Consider the following 24,172-nt stretch of genomic DNA (forward strand, 5'->3'; position numbering starts at 1 on the left):
AAGGGAGAGAGATAGAGAGTTAGAAACATCGATGAGAGAGAAACATCGATCAGCTGCCTCCTGCACACCTCCCACTGGGGATGTGCCCGCAACCCAGGCACATGCCCTTGACCAGAATCGAACCCGGGACCCTCCAGTCCGCAGGCCGACGCTCTATCCACTGAGCCAAACCGGTTTCGGCGCAGTGTTGCTTTCTTGGTGGAGTTAAGAGCTGTGCTTTCTATGACCTTCTCCTCTGGAAGGAAAGGGTGGCTGAGCCCTGAGCCCAGGCCCGAGTGTCACATGTGCTCCGTCTGGTCTGGGCCTCGTTTTCTCAGTGAACAGACCGGCCTGGGTCTGTTCCTTCCTTTCTAATAAACATCACTGTACTGCAGAAGTCACATCAAATACCAGGGGTCCTGTAGGGAGAGGGCCTGGAGCCTCAGCAGACTGTCGCTACTCGCTCCTGCCACCATCCTGGGCTTGATCACTTCCATGCTTGCTCTTCTCGATGTGCGGTAACGTTACAGCTAGGACCTTACAGTCCGTATTTGTACCACACTGGCTGTTTTTCTTTTCCGTTCTTTGGCACTTCCTGCTCCTCACACACAATAAAGAAAGACACTGTCCACCTTCTGTGTAGCTCGTATGTTTCTCTGAGCTTACAGATTACCTGATTTTCAAACTGTTCCAAAGGGCCCCAGGGTTCCGCGCCCAGGAAACTGTCCCCTGACTCGTGTAGGGCGGGAAGCAGAGTCTACACAGGTGGGTCTCCAGCCCCTTCACCTCCCCCTGCCAGAGCAGTTCTGCTCGACCTGTTCTGTGTGTCTGATCTTTGCATGAGTTTTATTTAAAAGGAGTTAGAGGCCAAATCGGTTTGGCTCAGTGGATAGAGCGTCGGCCTGCAGACTGAAGGGTCCCAGGTCCAATTCCGGTCAAGGGCATGTACCTTGGTTGCGGGCACATCCCCAGTAGGAAGGTGTGCAGGAGGCAGCTGGTTGATGTTTCTCTCTCATCGATGTTTCTGACTCTCTATCCCTCTCCCTTCCTCCCTGTAAAAAATCAATAAAATATATTTTAAAAAAATAAAAAAAAAAAATAAAAGGAGTTAGAGATGAAAAAACATTGGCAATAGTCAGGAAGCTGCAAGGGCAGCTCTGAAATGCTTGGCAGCGACTAACCTCGCTTCGTGCCGAGAGAGTGGCGTCAAGATGGACCCTCTGCACAGAGATCCTGGAACCAGAGTGGTACCGGGATGCCTGCTGGCTTGGACTTGCCAGTCCTTCCTACTTCCCTGCGTTCTAAAGGCTGTGCCAACCAGAAGCCGCGCGGCCTCTCGTGCCCCGCGAGTATCCCAGCAGCCATGTTTCTCCTGGTAGTTTTATGGGGTGAAGTTTTTGAATAAACTCGTAGGGGAGTTGAGCTGTGACCTTGTAAAATGGACCATGAGCACTTGTCAAGGCTTCTTGTAACTTGAGTCTTTTTTACAACCTTCTTGTTGGAATCTGTAACAAGATTTTAAATTTCCTTTAAAATTAGACTGAACTCTGACAACCTAGCCTAGTATAAAAGAAGGTACAAAGCAAACTTCCTGTTGGCTTGCTGTCAGGGAACAGTGTTTACTGCGGTTTAAACAGGAGGGTGGAGAAGGAGACGCTTAACTGACCTGAATCCTTTTCCCTCAGCAGAAACTCCCACGTATGCGCAGCCATGACAAAGTGAGGCTCTGCAGGCAGTTGTCACGGGGAAGAGATTGCCGTTGGGAAGAGTATGATGTTATGTGTCAGAAAATAGGAGGTCCTGGTAGATCATTGTTACCCCATGAGTGGGGCAGGAGGGAGCAGTGTGCAGTGGTCCCACAGTGCCTGGCGCTCGGACGTGGTGATGGACGTGCAGCACTGGGTGCGAATCACTCCTGCCGGCTCTGTGCGTGCGTGACGCCCACAGTGCTGCTAGGTGCCGGAGACGGTGCTGTAAGCGAGGCCTTGAAGTGCTCTGGCCAGGTGGAGGAGCAGCCAAAAAGCTCGTCTCACAGCGTGAGCCCTTGACGGGGCAGCGGCTTCAGCCAGAAGTCACTGGGAAAGACGTGCTGGGAAAGTGTATTTGCTTAGTAAACCGCCCTTCATTTTTAAGTAACACCCTGCTTATACCAAGCACAGGAGAATCTTCCAGTGTCATGTTATTCTGGCAGCTTAGCATTTGGTATCAGCTCTTTTTGCCTGGGAGACATTTGGAACAGTCACCCTCAGGGTGGCTCTCTGCATGCGGTGCTGTGGTAGCAAGTGGGCGTGTTGTCTGGAAACGTGGTCAGAAGGTGCCCCTGAGCAGTTTCTGTGATTTAGTGCAGAGGGTGACCCTCAGGGCTGGGTCCTGAAGTGCTGACGTTTAGAGAGAGGGGAAAGGAGAGAGGGAAACATCGATGTGAGAGAGAACATCAGTCAGTTGCCTTCTGTACGTGCCCAGACAGGGTCAAGCCTGCAACCTTTCGGTATACGGGACAACGTTCCCACCGAGCCACACCGGCCAGGGCTGCAGTGACATTTTTAACAGATTGTTTTACTTTAAAAGTAGCTCATACCTGTTTTAGAGAAGTTGGAAAATAACTAAAAATTACAGAGAAATTTCTACCATCCCATAGTCCAGAGGTAAATATTCAGTGGTAATATTTTACAGCACTTTCTTAAACACACATACACAATTATGGTTTGTGTATAATTTTGTAGCCTGCTCTAAGAATTTGTTATTATGAAAAATGTCAAGCATATTTTGAAACAGATATTTATAGCGAAAAACAGTATCATGAACTCCCACACTCACATCACCTTGATTAAGTAATTATCAAACATTTTCGACTTTTGCTTTATCCCTCTTTTTCTTTTTCGGTGCTGTAGTATTTTAAGGCATACCTCCAACATCATGCTATTTTACCCTCATTGAGTTCAGCAGCATCACTGCTCACAATGTCACTTTTAAACGTAATGAAATTCACAGTAATCCCCCAGTAAAACTAAAACTAGTTCAAATAGAGGTTTCCTTCATTTGTCTGTTTAACTAATGTGCTTAACATTTTAGGGGAAATGGTTAATTTATAAAATCCTAGTTTCAGCTGTGATCAAAAGTTAAAGATGTAAAGTGTCTGTTCTGACTCCCCCCCATTCTCTCCTGGCGGAGTCGCCTGCCTTCCCCACCCTGTGCTGTTGGAGTGTCACGTCTCCACCTTCGCACCTGGCATCCTCCAGGTGAGACAGGTGCCCCAGTGAAGGTGTGTGAGAGGAGCTCATCCAAGCGGATGGTACCCAGGAAGTGGTAGAGCTGTGGCACGTCACTGTAAACCCTCCCGTTTTCTGTAAATTTTGCCAATTTTACTTAAGTTCCCAATGTACTAGTATATAAAAAATACATATGAAAAACACAGCCGGTGTGGCTCGGTGGTTGAGCCTGGCCCTGTGAACCAGGAGGTCACGGTTTGATTCCCAATCAGGGCACATGCCCGGGTTGCGGGCTTGATCCCCAGTGGGGAGTGTGTAGGAATTACCCGATGAATGATTCTCATCACTGATGTTTCTATCTCTCTTTCCCTCTCTAAAATCAATAAAAATATATTTTTAAAAAATGCATAAAGCACAAAGTTGGTAAGTTAGATGGACCCACATTACCTAAGGATCCTATATAATAAAAGGGTAATATGCAAATTGACCCTAACAGTGGAACGGCCAGGAATGACCGGTCGCTATGACATGCACTGACCACCAGGAGGCAGATGCTTAACAGAGGAGCTGCTCCCTGGTGGTCAGTGCGCTTCTACAGGGGGAGCGCTGCTCAGCCAGAAGCCAGCTCATGGCTGGCCAGCACAGCAGCAGTGGCAGAAGCCTCTTCTGCCTCCATGGCAGTGCTAACGATGTCCAACTAATGGCTTAGACCCGCTCCCAGTCAGACATCCCCTGAGGGTTCCCGGGCTGTCAGAGGTATGTCTGACTGCCAGCTTAGGCCTGGTCCCCCCCCGGGGAGCAGGCTTAAGCCGGCAAATGGACATCCCCCAAGGGGTTCCGGACTGCAAGAGGGTGCAGGCTGGACTGAGGGACCCCCACCCCCAGTGCACGAATTTTTGTGCACTGGTCCTCTAGTATGTAAATAAACAATAATTGATACCACTGCTTCATTCACAGAGTTTCTGAGAACTGTGTTTTGTAATCCTCACCTGAAGATAGGATATTTTTTCATTGATTTTTTTTTTTTAGAGAGAGTAGGGGGAGACAGGAGACGGGGAGAGAGAGAGAGAGAGAGAGAGAGAGAAAAGAAAAACCACATCGATGTGAGAGAGACACATGGATTGGTTACCTCCCATACATTAAGCCTGCAACTGAGATACATGCCCTTAACTGGGCTGACACTAACCACTGAGCAACAGCGACCAGGGCAATTTCTGAGAACTTTAATGAAAGTATGAAATTTAGGGAAGGAGAAAAGCCACCCCTCACTGCTTTCTCTCATCTAACACTTCCCAGCTCTTCCCAGCATCCACTCTGCCTCTTCTTCCCAGTCACTGCCTGGTGCCGAGGTGTCACCTTACCATGATGATGGGGTGGCTCTGAGACATGGTAGGCAGAGAGGTTTAAAAATATCAAAACTGAGGGCCTCTGTGGTTTGATAATAGTTTCATTTGTTTGCATTTGGATCTTAAATCAATCCTGAATTTATTCTTATTTGAAGAATAGTTTTTATTCAAGCATTGGTTATTACTTACTAGAGGCCCAGTGCACGAATTCGTGCACCAGTGGGGTTCCTTGGCCTGGCTTGTGGGTTCGGGCTGAAACAGGCTCTCCGACATCCCCCAAAGCGTCCTGGATTGTGAGAGGGCGCAGGCCAGGCCGAGGGACTCCACCGGTGCACGGTCAGGGCTGGGGAGGGACACGAGAGGTTGGCCAGCTGGGGAGGGACCGCGGAAGGCTCCAGGGAGTGTCCGCCCCATCTCGCTCAGTCCTGATCGGCCAGACGCCAGCAGTAAGCTAACCTACCAGTCGGAGCACCTGCCTCCTGGTGGTCAGTGCACATCATAGCGACTGGTTGACCAGTCGACTGTCTGCCCCTTGTGGTCAGTGCACATCATAGTGAACGGCTGAGTGGCCCTAGCATGTCATTAGCATATTATACTTTGATTGGTTGAACGGACGACTGGACACTTAGCATATTAGGCTTTTATTATATAGGATTGCTGAACATTCAGCTAGTGAAAACGGACAAGCTTCTAGCAGCAGAAATAAATCAGCAACAAAAAGACTCAGTTTCACATTCTGCTGCTGTGGATGATCCATTAAAAAGGCAGTTTAATCCATTTTATTGAAGTATAATTTATACACTAACATACTAGTCTTAGGAGTTTTAACAGATTTATACGCCCATGTAACCTGTCAGAAGAGAGAACATGCCCATCACCCAGCCTCCTGTCGTTCGCAGGCACACCCTAAGCTCACCCAGTCAGTGGGTTTCAGACCCGGGTCCTGACCTCAGAGTCTGGCTTCTAACCGCTGCACTGCACACGCTGTCCTCACTGAGGCTGCTTTTCTGTACATTTGCTGCATGGTGGCTGCCTAGGAGATTAGCGTGCTCGCGGATTGACCGATTAATGCTGAGTTATGTATGCGCTGGAGGTCATTGAGGAGCCTAGACATCTCCCGCCCCATCTTTGTCTCCGCTTGCCGAGGAGTCAGTACTCGTAAAACATGCGTAACATCTCTTGGTCGTCACCTTCCGGTGATCAGAAAGATGACCATTGGTTCATTGAAGTATATTACTTGGTGTTCGGTCCTTGGTTGGGTGTCTGTATAAATTAATTTTTTAATAATAAAAATGTTTTTATTACAAGAGTCACCACGATTAGTGTGGAGTCCTCGTTGGTTATGCAGAGGGCGGCCTCAGGGGCGGGCCCTGAAGCGCTGACGTGTAGAGCTTTCCTGACACCAGCGTTTTCTCTCCTAGGACTCCTCCACATTTCTCAGAACAGAGTGGCGGTTCTTCTTCTAGCCGGTGGGCAGGGCACGCGGCTCGGTGTCACATACCCCAAGGGGATGTATGATGTTGGCTTGCCCTCCCATAAGACCCTTTTCCAGCTTCAAGCGGAGCGAATCCTGAAGCTTCAGCAGCTAGCTGAGAAGCGCCATGGGAACAGATGCACCATCCCCTGGTAAGAGGCTCGTTGCGGGCCCCAGCATGTGAGCTGTATTCCTAAGCAGACATAGTTACTGCTGGCTTTATTGGGAGTTGTAATCACCACATGTGTGAAAGGTGACATGTATTGAGCCAGCAGGTGAGCACTGCAGCTTTAAGGAGCAGTGCGTTCTCCCCCGCGTCGACATCCTCACCAGAGTCCTTTGGGTGCAGTGGGTGCTCTCCATCTGGAAATCTCCTCCTCATTGGTGGTTTGTGTGTAGAATGTCTGAACGTTTGAATCTTTGGAATTTGGAGGCGGCTCTGGTTCCCGGTGCCATTCTGCTTTCTGTCTCCCCTCTCTGAGAGCGCTTAGGGCCTCTCCTCATCTCCAGGATCTGGAATTTCTTGACATGGTGTGGGTCTGTTTTCTGAGGGTTCTCTCAGCCTAGGAACTTGTGTTCTGAAGTTCTAGGTTATCTAGCCTTTCCGAACCCCCTCCCCCCGCCCCTCCCCTCCCTGGCTGAACGCTCCACTGACCTCTGCGGTGGGCCAGCCTGGGGTCTGGGGCCAGGCACCAGGTCTGCCTCCCCAGGGTCCTCCTGAGCCACCACCACGGTGGAGCTTCTGCTCTGCTCTTGGGAAGGTGTGGACGTAGCTCCTTAGTCTCTTTCCCCACAGCTTGGGATCAGCACGTTTTGTGGGGTGGCCCGCTGTGGGGGTGAGATTCCTCAGGTCCCTGATCCTGTAACAGCCCCATGTGACCAGCAAATACTCTGCTGGCTTCTCTGCCCATCTGCCTGGCCTGCAGGAAGAGGCCCCTGAAAGACCTTCCGGTCCCGCGGTCGAGTCTGGCCCGTGTTGCTTCCCACCGGCTCAGTGATTCCCCAGACGCCCGGGTCTTCCCACACAACTGCCGCTCCATCTGGGCCCCTGTGGGGACGTGGGAGGGACATGGCGTGCTCCGCAGCCAGCAGGACTCCCAGCTCAGGCCCCGGGGTTTGGCTTCCTTCTTTCCGCCCAGCTGCAAAGTTGTGTTTCTCTGCCACCTTCTAGATCCCACCCACGCCCTTGTGCCCGGAGTTCAAAATGCCCACGACAGTTTGTTAAAGAGACAGAGACCTACTGTGGTGGGGATGAGGCCATTGTCTTCATTGATTCACTCAGCACAGGTCACTTAGCTGAGTGTGTCCTCCAGGTGCTGGCTTTAGATTTGTCCTCCTCTGCCACCTGCGCTGGGGGATTCCTGTGGCAACAAAGAGTATAACTGTCCTTCTCTGATTTGACATGAAGGCGACAGAGCCCACATTCCATTTCCGAATTGTAGCAGGAAACCACCAGAGATCATTGGATGTATCATAGTTACCCTTTTCTACTTTGTTAAAATATGAATTTGTTAACGTAAAAACATTCGAACCTGTAAAGAGTTTTTGTGAGTTTGAGCTAAGCTGTCGACAACTGCCAGGAAGCAGAACCTCAACGGATTGAGATAATGCTCCGGAGAGGGTGGTTTTTCACCTGATTTTATGCATCACGATCAAAGGAGGGGTGTAGGCGGCTTCATGAGATTCACTGGTGATGGATTAGGGAGGCGGGAGAAAGCAAAGTGGAGGGGGGGGACTTCTTCCCTGAGCTTGTCAGGTTAGCATGTGGCCCCTTTTGTCCACAGGTTTTTAATTTAAAATAGACTTTTCACAGTTTCCAGCTCTTTCCTTGAGCTGGCTGCAGGCTCTGTTGCCGAGGTGTGCAGAGGCGTGTCTGACACCGAGGGGGGGAGGTGGTGGAAGAGGTTCCCCTGAGGGAGGCCAAGTGCTCTCAAGACTTCCTTTCGCTCGGGCCCAGACAAGGCTTTTTGTGCCCTAATCCGACGGCTCGGTCTCAGAAGACACTTTCCTCCTGCAGGTACATCATGACCAGCGGCAGGACGATGCAGTCCACAGAGGAGTTCTTCGCCAGGCACAGATACTTCGGCTTACAGAAGGAGAACGTCATCTTTTTCCAGCAGGGGATGCTGCCAGCTATGAGTTTTGATGGCAAAATTATTTTGGAAGAGAAGAGCAAGGTGTCCATGGCTCCAGGTCTGTGGCCTCGCTTGTTAATGGTGACTAGGAGTGGGTGACGTAGTAATTGAATTTTAATTTCCCTTTTAACGTGATCTGGATGTTGAAAATGAATGTTTTAGAATTTTTCGCAGTTTGGCAATGATTTAAAAAATGGACGTGCCTGCGGTGAGCTTCTTGCGAGTGTCTGTCCTGGAGAGAGCCTGTGTGCGCCCAGAGCACGTGCTCCCTCTGCCGCAGGTTGCTCCGCCGGGGTTTATCGGATCGAAAAATGGCCAGCCCCTGCAGTTTAAGAAGTAAGAGGCTGAGTTAGGGTTTATCGGTACCCTTGTTTCTTTCTTTCTTTTTTTTTTAAAATATATTTTATTGATTTTTTACAGAGAGGAAGGGAGAGGGATAGAGAGTCAGAAACATCGATGAGAGAGAAACATCGATCAGCCGCCTCCTGCACACTCCCCACTGGGGAAGTGCCTGCAACCCAGGTACATGCCCTCGACCGGAATCGAACCCGGGACCTCTTAGTCCGCAGGCCGACACTCTATCCACTGAGCCAAACCGGTTTCGGCGGTACCCTTGTTTCTTAAAGAGCATTGAAGTAATTGTTTGGAGCCGTTAAGTTGCCAGGGAAATGGCCTTAGTAGGTGGAGCCAGAGAAGGAGAGCACAGCTGCACACACGGTGCCCTCGGAGCCTCCGCGTCCACAAACCCGGGCTGCGTGAGCACAGCCCGAGCCATGACCTGGGTGTGACTCTGGGAGCAGGAGGCCACGCTGCTGGCTCCTGTCTGGATCTGTGGGGGGAGGGGAGGCTGGAAGGAGACAGTGGTGTCCACAGGGTGCTTTTGGCTTCTTCCTTCTTCTTAATTCTTGCTGTCAGTGGAAGAGCTTGCTGTCCTGAGCCCCCTCTGTGCTGTCTAATCCGCATCATGCTGTCAGCTGTGGCCGAGGTTGCTGACAGGACGTGAGGCAGCAGGAAAGGCAGAGGGAGGGGGCTTTCCTTGCACGGAGCTTAGGTCACCACTGACCTTCATGTGAGTCTGGTTTTAAACCAGTGACTTCACATGAAGTTTCCATGTGGTTTTCTCTCTGACATGGGTGACATCGTCAGGCTGCAAATGCAGTCAGCGCCAATCATACAAACAGTAATAAAACTTGGAAGTTGTGGGATGACCATTGTCTGATAAGCAATTTTGTGTTTCACCATATACTTCAGGCTGAATTGTTAAAAGGGCAGATTAAAGGGAAGTGTGGTCTCTGGGGTTGACTTGCTCATACAGTGACGGCTACTGACTCTGCTTGGACGTGTTTTCTTGGCCCACACCGAGTGACCTTCGGGTGACCTTCAGAATGGGTCTGCTGTGCTCTAAGGGCTGTCTCATTTCCCAGACGGGAACGGAGGCCTTTACCGGGCTCTGGCCGCCGGGGACATCGTGGGGGACATGGAGCGCAGAGGCGTGGTCAGCGTTCACGTCTACTGCGTCGACAACATCCTGGTGAGAGTGGCAGACCCACGGTTCATCGGATTCTGCATTCAGCAGGGAGCGGACTGCGGCGCCAAGGTGAGGCCTTTCTCTACGGCTCCCTGCCAGCGCCTCTCACAGGAGCCCGGCCAGCGTTACTGGGCGGTTGGAATATTGTGGAGCCATTCATCGCTCCAGGGATCTTACCCACCCACACCCACTCTTTCTCTTAACGTGGCAACGTTTGGTTCCAGAAGTTAGGTTGTACGCTTGTCCATCAGAAGTGAGAGTTTGCAGTCAGCACCTGGGAGGGTGGTCCTCCCCAGGCCCGAGCATCCACGGGCCTCTGAGCCGGCTGCAGGGCTGTGGGGACGAGAGGCACAGACAGCGGTCTTGGACGTCAGCAAGTCGCTCCTGGTAGGCTCTCGAATACGACGGGGTATGCAGGTTGGGGGTGAGGGCAGTTGGGATTAGTGATGTCTCGACTGGCCACAAACATGCAGGGACTAAGTTGGAGGGAGGTTTACAGGCGGTGCTGTGGGAGACATGCCTTCAGGGAGACAGACAGTCCATGGAATATATCTTGGAATCAGATGGACATGTTGGAAGGTTTAAAAATATGGATATAAATATTACTTTTCCTGGGAATCTGTAAAGGTATCAATTCCCACAAATTAAAGTATCACACCGTCCTGATCTAAGTCCCAGTGACTCTATTCTGGGTCCAAAACAGTGATAAAGCTTAGAATAAACATGGGAAGGCGGCCAGGAAATGTTGAAGGTGGTTGGTGAGGAGGAGGGGAGAGGTTTCGAGACAGACTATCAGACATTCAGGTGGATTGTGAATACTACACGTGAGGCCTGCGGTGCTGACCCAGGAGAAGGCGGCAGATTGACGTCCAGAGCCTGCCCAGTGCATGGAGGAGTCGCTGTGCGACTCACATCTCAGGTTTGGGGGTGAATGAGGATAAAGGAAGGTCTGAGAATAAAGGAAGGCCTCTCCCTAAGTTCATATCACAATCAATTTCAAATGTATTATAGAGTCAAATATTAAAAACTCCATTAAGATGTTAGAAGAAAAGGTAGAGTAATTTTATGTATTTAATTATTTAAATTCTTTATTGTTTAAAGCATTACATAAGTCTCCTTTTTCCCCTCATTGACCTCTCCCCAGCCTCCCTCACCCCCAGCTCAGGCCCTCCCCCCTCCCCCTCCCCCGTATGTCCATTGGTTATGCTCATATGCATGCATGCAAGTCCTTTGGTTGATCTCTTACCCCCCACTCCCACCCTCCTCTGCCTCCCCTCTGAAGATTGACGGTTTGTTAGATGCTTCTCTGTCTCTGGCTCTATTTTTGTTCATCAGTTTATGTTGTTCACTATAGTCCACATATGAGTGAGATCATGTGATATTTATCTTTCTCCGACTGGCTTATTTCGCTTAGCATAATGCTCTCCAGGTCCATCCATGCTGTTGCAAATGGTAAAAGTTCCTTCCTTTTTACAGCAGCATAGTATTCCATCGTGTAGATGTACCACAGTTTTTAAACCACTCATCTGCTGAGGGCACTTAGGCTGTTTCCATATCTTAGCTATGGTGAATGGTGCTGCTATGAACATAGGGGTAAGGGGGTTTCTTTTTCTCCACATCCTCTCCAGCACTTGTTGTTTGTTGATTAGAATAATTTTATAATATTGACATGAAGAGAAGGTCTTTCTGACAAAAACAAAATTAGATGACATAAATTTAAAAAGAAGGCTTGCCACAGAGACATGCCAGATCCCTGGTTGGAGATTTTCTGTTATAAAGATGTCCTTTCTCTCAAAATTTATCTGCAGTGTGAACCTGGAAGGGGTGTCAGCCCATTTGACCTCAGAAATGAGCAGGCAAGCTCCAGGCCTCAGTCTGTTCCAGGCTTGAGGGCTCCATCACCACTTCTCGTTTTAGTATCATGTCACATTATATATAGACTAGAGGCCCGGTGCACGAAATTCATCCATGGGGCGGGGGGTGTCCCTGCAGCCCAGCCTGCATCCTCTCAGCCCAGTCGGTACCCCTTGGGGGCAGTTGGACATCCCTCTCACAATCCTGGACCGCTGGCTCCTAATCACTCACCTGCCTGCTGGCCAGATTGCCCCTAACTGCCCCCCCACTGCTGGCCTAGTTGCCCCCAACTGCCCCCCCCCCCCCACCACCACCACCAGCCTGGTTGCCCCACGCAGCCTGCTGTTCAGTCGTTTGGTCGTCCCTCACTAACCCCCTGCCGGCCTGGTTGTAGGCAGCCATCTTGTAAGGGTGTGAGGGTTAATTTGCATATTACCTCTTTATTATATAGGATTTTTAATATATATATTTTTTATTGATTTCAGAGAGGAAGGGAGAGGGAGAGAGCGATAGAAAAATCCATGAAGAGAGAGAATCATGGATCGGCTGCCTCCTGCACGCCCCCCACTGGGGATTGAGCCCCCAACCGGGGCATGTGCCCTGATGGGAATCGAACCATGACCTCCTGGTTCATAGGTCGGTGCTCAACCACTGGGCCCTGCCAGCCAGGCTCATGTCACATTATAAAAGCAAACCCCTTAGAGTAGTTATGTTTGCTGGTGGCTAGGAACTATGATTGGTGCCCTGACTTTCATGAGTGTGCTGGTCTCCAGTCACTCTTCTCCATGCCCCCAGGTCTGTGTCTGCAACCAAATGGGACTGGGCTGCTGTGGGTCCAGTTCCTAGAGCAGCGGTTCTCAACCTGTGGGTCACGACCCCTTTGGGGGTCGAACGACCCTTTCACAGGGGTTGCCTAAGACCATCCTGCATGTCAGATATTTACATTATGATTCATAACAGTAGCAACATTACAGTTATGAAGTAGCAACGAACATAATTTTATGGTTGGGTCACAACATGAGGAACTGTATTTAAAGGGCCAGAAGGTTGAGAACCACTGTCCTAGAGGCATCAGAAACCACTTATTAATCTGTCCTCCCACCCTTTTCATTGTAGTAAAATGAAGACATACTTTTAAAAGCCGCCTGAGTTAGGGAGAGTCACAGTGCAGCAGTAGCATTCTTTGCAGTACTTTCTTACCAGGCTCCTGTCTTGTGAGTTAAGCTTTTTAAGGAATGAGAGTCTTGAGAATAGACTGTAGGGCGGTGTGGTTTGCACAAAGCTGAAAGGGCAGGACCATTGTGAGTTAAAGATCATTTTCTAGCGCAAGCCTGCCCCCCCCCCCCCCCCCCCCCCGCCTTAGGTACCCATCTCCTACCCTCAGGGACCCCGCGAGACTTGCAGCCAGGGGAGCAATGGGCAGCAGCAGCTTGTCCTGGGCCAGCTCCCTGAACCTGTCCCCAAGGCCCCTTTTCTCTCACTTCTCCATGAGCCAGAGCAGCCCGCCTGGCTCTCCGTGGGTGCTGCCCTTCCAGCTTTAACCAACGCCCTCTCAGGCACCCACACATTTCTAAAGCGGCTCAGGGACTCCGAGGCTCACGGGTTGCAGCTCAGCGTTCAGGGTTTGGCCCGTGACAGCAGAGCAGGCTCTGAGTTCTGCGCTGTCGTTTCTGAATAATGTAAGCTGACCTCCACCTTCGTGCGGCGTTCAGATGCTCTCTCTGTGGTTTAGACTTACAGTCCCTGGAGGTTAGTACTTGTCATGGAAGGACACCCTTCACCCTGAGATGAACACTTGGTGTGTGTACAGTGCACAGTGCTTCCTGCCGTTCCCATGGTGGTGGGAGCAGGGACAGAGAGGGGATTGGGAAACAAACCTTTTAAAGTTTGTTTTTCTAACGGGACGAGAGGAGTCGATTCCAAACCCCCGGGTAGTGAGCTGCCCACTGTGGGCAGGGAGGGGAGGCACGGCTGATGGATGGGATCACCTCCGAGAGGCCATGACCTGGCCGTGCTGTCCCCTCCAGCTCCACTCCTTTCCTTGGTAGAAGGCTCCTTTTCACCGAACCCTGTGCTCCTTTTAGGACAAATAGTGCAAGGACACAGCGGGCAGCCCGCAGCGCGGCCTCCGGGCCTCCTGGCCGTGGGAACCGAGCCCTCGCTCCTGCCTTCAGCCGCTGGCAGGTCGCGCTGGCTGTGCTGACTTAAGGAAAAGTTACCTCTTCTGATTTGCTTTCATCTATACTTAGCATAGACTCTTCAAACCGGGGACACATTTTTCAAAATACTTGGAAGCAGCTGGAACGTGAGTGAACAGGCAGAGCGTGCAGTCCCTTCAGCTACTCTATTGTGATCCTTCTGAGGCTCTTTGTATCAGCGGAACCCTGACTTCAGATTAGTTCTCTCACAGTTGTCTCCTGAGTAAGTTAGACATTTAGGTGAGTTGTGTGGGGTTGGGGTGGCGGGTGTCAGAAGTACCTGTGAGGTTTTTTTAATGAAATACTCCTACATCTCCCTCTGATTTTCACACACCCCTTTCTCTCAGCTCCCCAGCCTGGAGCCATGGACAGAAGGTCCAATAGCTGGTTTACAAACTTTCTTAAAGAATAGAACCTCTTCAGACAAAACCTAGCATGGGACACAGGTCAGTGGGGCGGGCCTTTCTGCCTGAAGTCGGAGTGGGAGCCAGTGACCTGCCTGCTGCCCCTGCCTCCCCGTGACATCCCTCAAAACAAGGAATATGCTGTTTCCATGAATGAAAATGGGGGGGGGGGGGGAGTCATTTTCAAATAAAATAGTGATTTGGGCAATATAAAACAAGAGGCAAAAGGCCTTACTTTTTGTCTTATGAATCTCAGAGAAATTTCATTCTATTTATACTCAAAGTAGCTGAGTGTGGTTAAGGACACATCTATACTATAATAGCCTAGGTGGTCGTCACGCCCTCACACTGTGATGCCCTCACACCATCACAATCCATCACCAGGTGGCTGCGTGTGCATTGCGTGCGCGTGGGTGGGCAGGTACTTGACACTGTGTGCGAGGTGTGGAGGCGGGGCCTGGCGGCCTGGGTGTCCTGTGGCCCCGCCTACCTCTTTGGGGCAATAGATTGCGGGGCTCCCCCCACACTGTGAGAGGGCACAGGCCAGGCTGGGGGACCCTCCCCCCCGAGTGCATGAATTTCGTGCACCGGGCCTCTAGTTAAATAAACATAAAGGTATTTGGGGGACGTAGGCTTCTCATTCAATTATTCCCAGTTCCGGTGATTCCTGAAATGTGTCCCCAGTTTGAAAAGTCTATGCTGAGTATAGACAAAATCAAATCAGTAAAGTTAAAGCTTTTCTCCAGCAACTGATTTCCTTAAGTCAGCACAGCCAGCGCCGACCTGCCAGCGGCTGAAGGCAGGAGTGAGGGCTCGGTTCCCACAGCCAGGAGGCCCGGAGGCCGCACTGCTGGGCCGCCTGCTGTGTCGGGGACTTGCTGCTCCCTGGGAAGTTAACGATGAGCCTCCCGTCCAGTTGGAAGGGAGTCTGTCAGAGACTGTGCAGGGGTAGGTGATGGTCTGCAGCTAGCGCCCCCCCCCCCCCCCCCCCCCCCGCCTGGTAAGTGCAAGTGCACCCGGGCTGTGCAATGGCGGTGGGCAGCGTAGCGAGTGCTTTTCTTCCTGTGATGTTGTCTGCCTGGGGCAGGTGGTGGAGAAGACGAACCCGACAGAGCCGGTGGGCGTGGTGTGCCGCGTGGACGGGGTGTACCAGGTGGTGGAGTACAGCGAGATCTCCCTGGCCACGGCGCAGCGGCGGGGCCCGGATGGACGGCTGCTGTTCAACGCGGGGAACATCGCCAACCATTTCTTCACCGTGCCCTTTCTGAGAGACATTGTCAAGTACGGCAGGGTGGGGCGTTGTGGATTGTTTGTTGCATGAGAAGTCGGGAGATAACCCCAAGTCCAGTCCTGCAGAATTCGCCCACTTCCTGGGGGTCACCTATGCCCAGTGACATGTTTCTGGCGCGGGGGGTAAGTGAGTTGGGTCATAGGAGCCCCTCCCAGGGCATAAGCTGAGGCACAGAGTCGCCCCTTTTCTTCTCTTCGCTCCCGCCAGTGTGCTAGGCCTTGTGAAGTGAGGGACAGACACGAACCCCGGCTCTCCCACAGCCGGACACTTGGGAGGGGCATTTGCCCCACAGCTGCTGAGCCAGGCCCGGGACGTGTAGAGGGGCGTCAGTCTACGGGAGCTGGTGTCGACGAACCTCAGGAGCCAGGGCCTTAGGGCGTGAGGGCAGCTGGGGCCGGGCGGAGCCTGCCCAGGTGTAGAGGGAAGGGCACGTGCTGTCTGACCCACCACGGGCCAGCTTCAGCGCCAGGACGGCTGCTCAGTCCGCCCGGCCCTCGGCGGTTCCCAGTCCACTGTGCTGCTTGTCGCCTCGCGCCTTCATCCGCAGTGACTGTTAGTGCTCCATCCCCCCCCTCGGACGACGGGGTCCGGGGGAGGCGTTGGTGTGACGGCCTCGGAGGTCTCCCCCCAGTGACCTCTCTTCCTGCCTAGTGTGCACGAGCCGCAGCTGCAGCACCATGTGGCTCAGAAGAAGATCCCGTGTGTGGACTCCCAGGGGCAGCGCGTGAAGCCCGACAAGCCAAACGGAATAAAGATGGAAAAGTTCGTCTTCGACATCTTCCAGTTTGCAAAGTAGGTGTCGCAGCCAGTAGGATGGACCGAGGGTCTCGGGACCTGCCTTCCTCTCCCAGGCAGGACGCCGCCTCCGCACACTCGCCGCCAGTGGCGGGTGCTGTGACGGCGTCGGAGCCCCAGGCCACGAGTGTGGAGTTGCGGGAGGCTCTCCTCACTCAGTGGTCGTCAGCCGTGGGCTCTCCGCCCTCGCTCTGGCTGAGCGACTAGCAGGCCCGCCAGAGAGTTGGCCCTGGGCTCAGGCGTCGCCCTGCCCGAGAGCCAGGGTCACAGGAGTGTGCTCAGTTCCCGTAGCTCCAGGAAACCGCAGAGCTGACCGGTATGAAACACAGACGACAGATCAGCTAAGAACCATCTCACCAAACACATTCCTAAATCGTCCTTTTTCTGCCCAGAAGACACTAATGGGATCTTTTTGCACCAAGATTTCTAGTCTTTGTGACTAGTTACTTCTTGGAGTCTTGGTCGGGGCTGGGTGGAGGCCCGGCGGTGGGGCCATGCCGGGAGCAGCTTTATTTGTAGTCAGGCATCTCCGTTTGCTTCCACGGCAGGAAGTTTGTGGTGTATGAGGTGCTGCGGGAAGACGAGTTCTCCCCTCTGAAGAACGCAGATAGTCAGAACGGCAAGGACAACCCCACCACGGCCCGGCATGCGCTCATGTCCCTGCACCACTGCTGGGTGCTCAATGCCGGGGGCCACTTCATCGACGAGAACGGCCGCCGCCTGCCCGCCATCCCCCGGTGAGCGTGTGCCCTGGCCCTCGCTCCTGGCCGCCTCTCTCTCGGTTGTTACTGCATCTTTAACCAAGCAGAGCATCCCTGCCTGGTGTGGGGGATGCCTGCTCCCCACAGGGATCTGCCGAAGCCTCGTGTTCACACACGTCTCCCGGGCGTGAAGTGACTCCGGCAGCAGTGGTTGGAAGGTGACCACTGGTGCCTCTGGGTCTGGCTGTCAGCAGCAGCTGTACCATAGGTCACTGCCCACACATCTGGGGGACCCCAAAACTCCCGCCACCCCTACGGGACACAGGGCCACCGTGGCAGCCTCAGGTCCTAAGAGAGGCGCCAGGAAGGGAAATGAATGCCACTGAGTCCCGAGTCCTCAATCTTGAAAAATATTACGGGATTTTAGAAGTGGAAACAAGGAGATTCTTATAGCTATTCAGCCGGATACAAAGGCCTTTTAGGCTAAATCTTATATTTTATGATCAAACCTTCACCGGCACCTGAAGTCCCTGCTAAGTCCTTTGGTTTCTGTGCTCACAAAGCATGTCCTGCCGTGTCACTTGTGCCCTCACGGGGTGGAGTGCTGGCTGGGTGCTCAGAGGTGCTGAGCACGGTTCGTGCTGGGCCTCCGGCGGCTGGTCTGGCTGTCACCGAAGGGGCCTGCTGAGCGTGTCCCGGCCAGGGCCACCGGCATGGGCGTGGCAGCTGTCCTTGCTTGTCTTGGCCATTGAGTTTGTTTTCAACCCTCCATCTCCTTTGCTGAGTTTATCCCTTACCATCCATCCTGCCTCCAGGCCCGCAGAGTTGGCAGTTCCCTCATTGTTGTGTTTGGTTTGCTCCCCCAGTAATGCTTCTTTGTTCCCACATAGCACTGGTGCGCACGGACAGCCCGAGGCCGTCACAGCCGGGGTCGCGGACAAGTAACTATCCCGCCTGCCTGCAGCATGGTGTAGGGCTGGCTTCTCCCGGAGCTAGTGTAGCGCTGCCGCGGGGGCGGGGCTTTGGTGGGCGCTGCTTCCTTGGTGGCAGGCATCTGTCTGGACACTAACTCAGCGCAGTGCATGCTGGGCACGGGCAGCATGCCGTACTAAGCCCCCACAGGCGTCTGCGCCGCAGTGAGCGTCCGCGAGTGCAGGTAAGGTTGGCGCAGGGGCCCTGCGGGAGCACCACACAGCCACCACGTGTGCTGGGGTGTCTCCTGGACTGGAGTCATCCTGAGGCCCGAGGGGGCAGGAAACTTCTTGCATTTGTTCTCATGCTAATAGCTCCCCATTCGGTCTCTCTGTGCTAGTATTAGTCACTGTCCTGCTCCTAAGAAAGTGTCTTGTTGTAAGAGCAGGTCATTTTTAGCTGGAGCACCCATGTCCTCTCCCCTCTGGGTGCTGCCAGCGTCTGAAAAGCTATGGTCTGTGTAGCTAGAGAGCGCGGCAGATGCTGTCGCACCCCCGCAGGGCAGGCCTGGTCTGGAGGGAGGTTGTGGAGACCCGGGGACTGTGCCGGGCAGGGTCTGGGCGGGTTCCCAGCAGCAGCAGAGCTCTGTGGTCGCGTCGCCGCCTTGCCACCTGCCCTTCGTCTTGCCCAGCAGAGGCCACCTGTGGCTGTCGGGTCTGGGACGTGGGCTGTGCCAAGGAAGGGGACTCCCAGAGCCGGCTCCTGTCCTCCAGGAGCCCTGGGTCTGTCATCTTTGCACCAAGCGGACTGGGTGCAGCGTCTGGAAGCAGCTGCCTTTATGATTTAAGAAATAGATTTTCGACCTTAAATTTCCTTCTCATTGAACCACACAGCTTTTAACCTGAAAAGTGAGTGATTCTTAATTATACAGCTGCAAACGTCCTCCAGCGTCTCAGCGAAGATACAAAAGGTTTTAGAGTTCTCCCTGTTCAGATTCTTTTCCCTAGTACAGTGGTTCTCAACCTTCCTAATGCCGCAACCTTTAATACAGTTCCTCATGTTGTGGTGACCCCCAATCTCATTGTTACAAATTGAACATAATTAAAGCATAGTGATTAATCACAAAAACAATATGTAATTATACATGTGTTTTCCGATGGTCTCAGGCGACCCCTGTGAAAGGGTCGTTCCACCCCCAAAGGACCGCGACCCACAGGCTGAGGACCGCTGCTCCTTTCTCCCTGTCCCCTTAGTTCTCTGTGGCGGGGACCTCTGTGATGCAGACGGAGATCATGCTCAGGCAGCTGTGTGTTCCTCGGGTTCAAAACTACCTCCTGATCCTGGCCCCCAAGTCCCTCGGCCTCAGGTTCAGGGTCAGGTTCAGGTGGGACTTCATTTTCCCACTTGGCATATGTGACCCTGAGCTGCCCGGGGGGTCTGCGCCAGATCTCTGGGGCTCTCGTGGTGGAACCTGACACAGTCTGCAGAGCCCTGTGCCCCACCTTTAAAGCACCTTTCCTCCGTCAGCCCGGGAGCCTCCCCACTCAGGCCGCAGGTGCTGTCAGCGTGCAGAGGCCCCGGGCTCCTGAGGAGAGCAGGCGTTTCCTGCAGGCTTGGGAGGGTCCCCGTGCATGTGCGTCTTCATCTTCCCCTGAGGATACGCTTGCTGACTAGAGAGAGGGGAGGGAGAAACACCGAAGTGGGAGAGAAACATCGGTTGGTCGCCTTCCTTACATCCCCGACCAGGGCTGAACCCGCAGCCTAGGTATGCGCCTGAGCAGGAATCCAGCCAGCTGAGCCACAGCGCGGTGCCTCAGCAGATGCTAATAAGCATCATTTTGTTGGAGGAAATGAAGGAGGGCAGGCACTGTGGAGAGCAGTCAGGGGAAGGTGGGGCCTGAGCTAATCTAGAGGATGGGAGGTGGAGTTCCTCACAGGGACCTGGTGGGAATGCCCTGGAGTAACCCAGAGTGGCCTGGCCAGAGAAGCGTGGCAGACGGTGGTCCTGGGAGCAGGACATGGGCACGAGCACCTTGAATCCAGCTGACGGTTCTGTTGGGGAAAGAACGGGCGTGGCCCACGCAGGAGTTCTGGGCTGGGCTGTAGTTTCAGGCCACGTGCGAGCACAGGGACGGAGAGGGGTCTCCAGGCGGCAGGAGGCCGGGCTTCTGTGCGCCTGGGGTCCTGTTGTAAACTCTTGACATGGCGAAAGCTCAGAGGTCTCAGGGCTTTCGATATGTTTTAACACTTCATTGCTTTGTGCCAGGTGATGGAGACTCTCAGGCTGGCAGGTGCTGTCGGTGCTGAGCGTGGCCTGGAGGAGCCGCGTGGTGACGGGCCTGCTTTCGCAGCCTCGCGTGGCTACAGGCACTTGGAACACGGTCATTGTGATGCGAATTGAATTTTAAAACTAAAATTGAGTTTTACAGTTTCAAGGAGTTCAGGTTTGAGTGCCCCCTGTGGCGAGTGGCTGCCGTACAGGCTGCGTTGTTAGTTAACGTCTGTCAGACTCTGCGCCCAGCTCTCTGGTGTGGCGAGGAGTAAAGTGACTGAAGGGTCAAAGCACCTGGGGACGTACCTGGACCATGTCTGTTCAGTCTGCTGTCCCTTCCTTGTCAAATTAAAACTTGGACGTGAGATGTCCAGGAGGCGATGCATGCACCGGCGGGCGAGGTGCGGCACGCCCCGGCTGTCTGCTGACCGTGACCGTGTCCGGGAGCCTAATCCTCAGGGCGCTTGGTGGTCGTTGGGGCTGCTAACAGCAGAACTCTGTTCTCACAAGCTTCTCAGAGGAAAGCCGCTCTGCCTTTCCCTCTGGCGGGCAGCGCGGGAACAGTCTGTGACATGTGGTCTCTCCCCAGCTTGAAGGACGCCAGCGATGACCCAATCCAGTGTGAAGTCTCCCCCCTCACCTCCTACGCCGGAGAAGTGAGTAGCTTTGCTTTTCTGCTCCTTTTTTAAAGTAGAGTCTGGTTCTGTTTCATGTTTAAGTGGAGCTGCCCTCACAGGACGGAGCATTGCGGGGACCCTTCCCTGAGAGCCGGTTCTGCAGAGCCGCCTTTGCTCTCGGCCCTTCCCCCGCCAGTCTATCCCGGCTCTGCCACAGAGCACACGAGGCTGGTTCCCACGCTTCCACATCAGTGCATGTCCCTTGGACATTGAGTTAGAACGGGCTTTTCAAAAATATGTGACCGCCTTGTTTTGTAGATAAATCACATGGCTCTTTTTACTTTACTTATCTATACTAATAAAAGGGTAATATGCTAATTAGACTGGATCAACCGGCCATCTTCCGGACATCTGACTTCCTTCCGGACAAGGCCATGGTGGTGGGGGCCGAGGCAGAGGCAGTTGGGGGACAGATCAGGACAGCAGGGGGTTAGGGGTGACCAGGTCTGCAGGGGAGGGCTGTTGGGGGCAACCAGACCAGCAGGGGAGGGTAGTTGGGGGCACAATCAGGTGGGCAGGGGAGGGCATTTAGGGGCATGATCAGGCCAGCAGGGGAGGGCCATTGGGAGTGACCAGGCCAGCAGGGGAGGGCCATTGGGAGTGACCAGGCTAGCAGGGGAGGGCAGTTGGGGGCATTAGGCAGGTGAGTGGTTAGGAGCCAGTGGTCCTGGATTGCGAGAGGGTGCAGGCCGAGCTGAGAGATACCACTCCCCTGCACAAATTTTGTGCACCGGGCCTCTAGTGTTTTATTAATTCTCACCTGAGGATATTTTTTCCATTGCCCTTCAGAGAGAATGGGAGGAAGAGAGGGAGAAGGAGAGAGAGAAAAACATCGGTGTGAGAGAAACACATCGACTGGTTGCCTGCCACATGTATTCCGACGGGGCGGATCAAACCTACAGCCCAAGTACATGCCCTTGACTGGGAATCGAATCCGAGGCCGATGCTCCAGCCACTGAGCCAGTGGAGGGTCTATTGTTCATAAACCTAGTGCTCTTGCTTTGAGAACCAGGGAGCTGGTTCTTCTAACCCAGCGGTTCTCAACCTGTGGGTAGTGACCCCTTTGGGGGTCGAACGACCCTTTCACAGGGGTTGCCTAAGACCATCAGAAAACACATATATAATTACATATTGTTTTTGTGATTAATCACTATGCTTTAATGATGTTCAATTTGTAACAGTGAAATTGGGGGTCACCACAACATGAGGAACTGTATTGAAGGGTCGCGGCGTTAGGAAGGTTGAGAACCACTGCTCTAACGTGTGACGTATTTTCCAGAGACCCTGTCAGAGGCAGCCACCCCTCCCCCATGCTTAGCAAGTGCCCCGCGCTGGGGACGATTAAAGGAAGAATGAGTATCATCCTATTAACTTTAGAAATAACATTATAGTCAGAATAATTTTACTGTAGTGTGGTCTGTTCCGTGCTGTTATAAGCAGGTCATTAAGCCCAGTTTAAAGTGTGTGCCAGTCAGTCAGAGAAAGACGAGCATCACTCGACCTCGCCTTCATGTGGAATCAAATGAGCCAGATAAACTGATGACCAGAGGAAACACAGGGAGAAGCATGGACAGACTGGGATCTCAGAGGGGAGGCAGGAGAGGGTGGGTGGGAAGAGATCAGCCAAAGACCTGTGTGCATACGCATAACCCGTGGACACAGACAATAGGGTGGTGAGGGCGGGGCGGGCGGGGGGGCGAACAGGAGCAGCTGGAAGAGATAAATAGGGGAAAAAGAAGACCTATGTAATACTTCCAACAATAAAGATTAAAAAGATAATAAAATGTAAAAAAACAACAGAAAATAGAAACAAACAAAAGACACCGTCATTTCTCCACTGTCAGCTGCAGAGGTTTAAAGGGATTTGATGCCAACAAATTGCCAGGCCACTCACTCAGAGCCCCACCCGACTCCCTTCTAGACACCTGGGAGGATGTGAAGGTCAGCACGTCCCAGGCTTCCTTCAGAGACGGGTGAATGCCAGGCTGGTGTTCCCGGGAGCCGGGCATGGTGGCAACTCAGAAGAGAAGAAAAAACCCTGACTGCTTTATTTTCGATTTTAATCAGGTTCCTAATCCTCTGACCTTGTGCTAACTTTTTCTAAGTTTGGGGTTTTATTTTAAAGTTGTTCATGGCATAAGACAACTGCAGGCATACCAGGCCACCAGGCCACCGTATAGAGAAGTATTTCAATAAGGAAAAAGTGTGCACCAAATCGGTTCTTACTGACTCACCCTCTGCTCTCAGCCCAGCTTCTGTGCTGCACACCCTAAAGCAGGGGTCCTCAAACTTTTTAAACAGGGGCCAGTTCACTGTCCCTCAGACCGTTGGAGGGCCGGACTATAGTTTAAAAAAAAACTATGAACAAATTCCTATGCACACTGCACATATCTTATTTTGAAGTAAAAAAACAAAACGGGAACAAATACAGTATTTGTATTTGCATGTGGCCCGCGGGCCGTAGTTTGAGGACCCCTGCTCTAAAGCATGTCACAGCCCCGGCTGCCTCGCAGCCGCCGGCCGCCCCACTGTCGCCGTTTCCTAACCTCCATCTCGCCTTCCTCTCAGGGCCTGGAGGGCCTCGTGGCCCACAGGGAGTTCCACGCGCCTCTGATCATTGACGAGCATGGGGTCCACGAGCTGGTGAAGAACGGGCTGTGAGGCAGGCGCTGTCCTCGCCCCGAGAGCAGCTTCTCCTGGTGACGGACCCACGGGACCCGCAGGCCCTCAGGCTGCCTCCTGCTCTGCGAGCCCCTGAAGCTGCTGCACGGCCCCAGGAGCCGTGGACTGAGTTCAAGGCATTTCTGTGACTCTCAGCTCATTGAAGGTCTTATTTATATTTTTCAATTGTAGGATGTTCCCCAGCCCAGGGGACCATGCGTCCGGGACACATCCTGCCGCGTGTGTCGGGCAGGGTGCGCGCTCGGCCCTCGGCGGGGCCTGGCCCCTCACGGTGCACAGAGAGAGAATGTGCACTGCTCACGTCGAAGGGTTTCTATGGTACTGAAGGTTGGTTTTACTTTATCAAAAAGTAAACTTTTTAAAGAAAAGAATTAGGGAAATAAACTTTTAGTCTCTGTGGAGTGTCATTTGTACCTTGAGGACTTCATTCCGTTAGGAAAAGAGGGAACTTGGAAGGAACTTGAGATAATGCAGACAACAGGCTGCCGCTGTGGGAAATGGCAGACACGACGTCCCTACCCAGCGCCGGGCTCTGGTCAGTTCTCGCAGGGACAGGTCCGCAGGCGCATTGGCTGGTCTGGGGACACGTGCGGTGGCACAGCTGAGGGGCGGGGTGCAGGGCCAGCCCCTGCGTGTCCTCGCAGGACGTCTGGCTCAGTCCTGCCAAGGCTGGGGACCTCGTTCACCCCAGGGCTTCGCTTGCCCAAGCGCTCGC

General features: G+C 53.0%; 1 protein-coding gene across 10 annotated transcripts in view; it reads left to right on the plus strand.

Annotated features, from left to right (window-relative positions):
- Positions 1-23,864, plus strand: part of LOC118673380 (serine/threonine-protein kinase Kist) — a 70,107-nt gene extending 46,243 nt beyond the window's left edge. For 8 of the 10 annotated variants that reach the window (XM_036344086.1, XM_036344089.1, XM_036344090.1 and 5 more), the window contains 9 exons: positions 5,956-6,160; positions 8,026-8,201; positions 9,568-9,740; positions 15,215-15,408; positions 16,070-16,210; positions 16,762-16,950; positions 17,805-17,855; positions 20,688-20,754; positions 23,344-23,864. In XM_036344086.1, the coding sequence (XP_036199979.1) occupies positions 5,956-6,160; positions 8,026-8,201; positions 9,568-9,740; positions 15,215-15,408; positions 16,070-16,210; positions 16,762-16,950; positions 17,805-17,855; positions 20,688-20,754; positions 23,344-23,436 (1,289 nt within the window). In that variant the 3' untranslated portion in view covers positions 23,437-23,864. The remainder of the gene's footprint in view (positions 1-5,955; positions 6,161-8,025; positions 8,202-9,567; positions 9,741-15,214; positions 15,409-16,069; positions 16,211-16,761; positions 16,951-17,804; positions 17,856-20,687; positions 20,755-23,343) is intronic. The other 2 variants (XM_036344087.1, XM_036344088.1) reach the window with 2 other exon arrangements.
- The last annotated feature ends 308 nt before the right edge of the window (positions 23,865-24,172 follow it).

This window comes from Myotis myotis, unplaced genomic scaffold (assembly GCF_014108235.1).
Source record: "Myotis myotis isolate mMyoMyo1 unplaced genomic scaffold, mMyoMyo1.p scaffold_m19_p_18, whole genome shotgun sequence".
Taxonomy (NCBI): Eukaryota; Metazoa; Chordata; class Mammalia; order Chiroptera; family Vespertilionidae; genus Myotis; species Myotis myotis.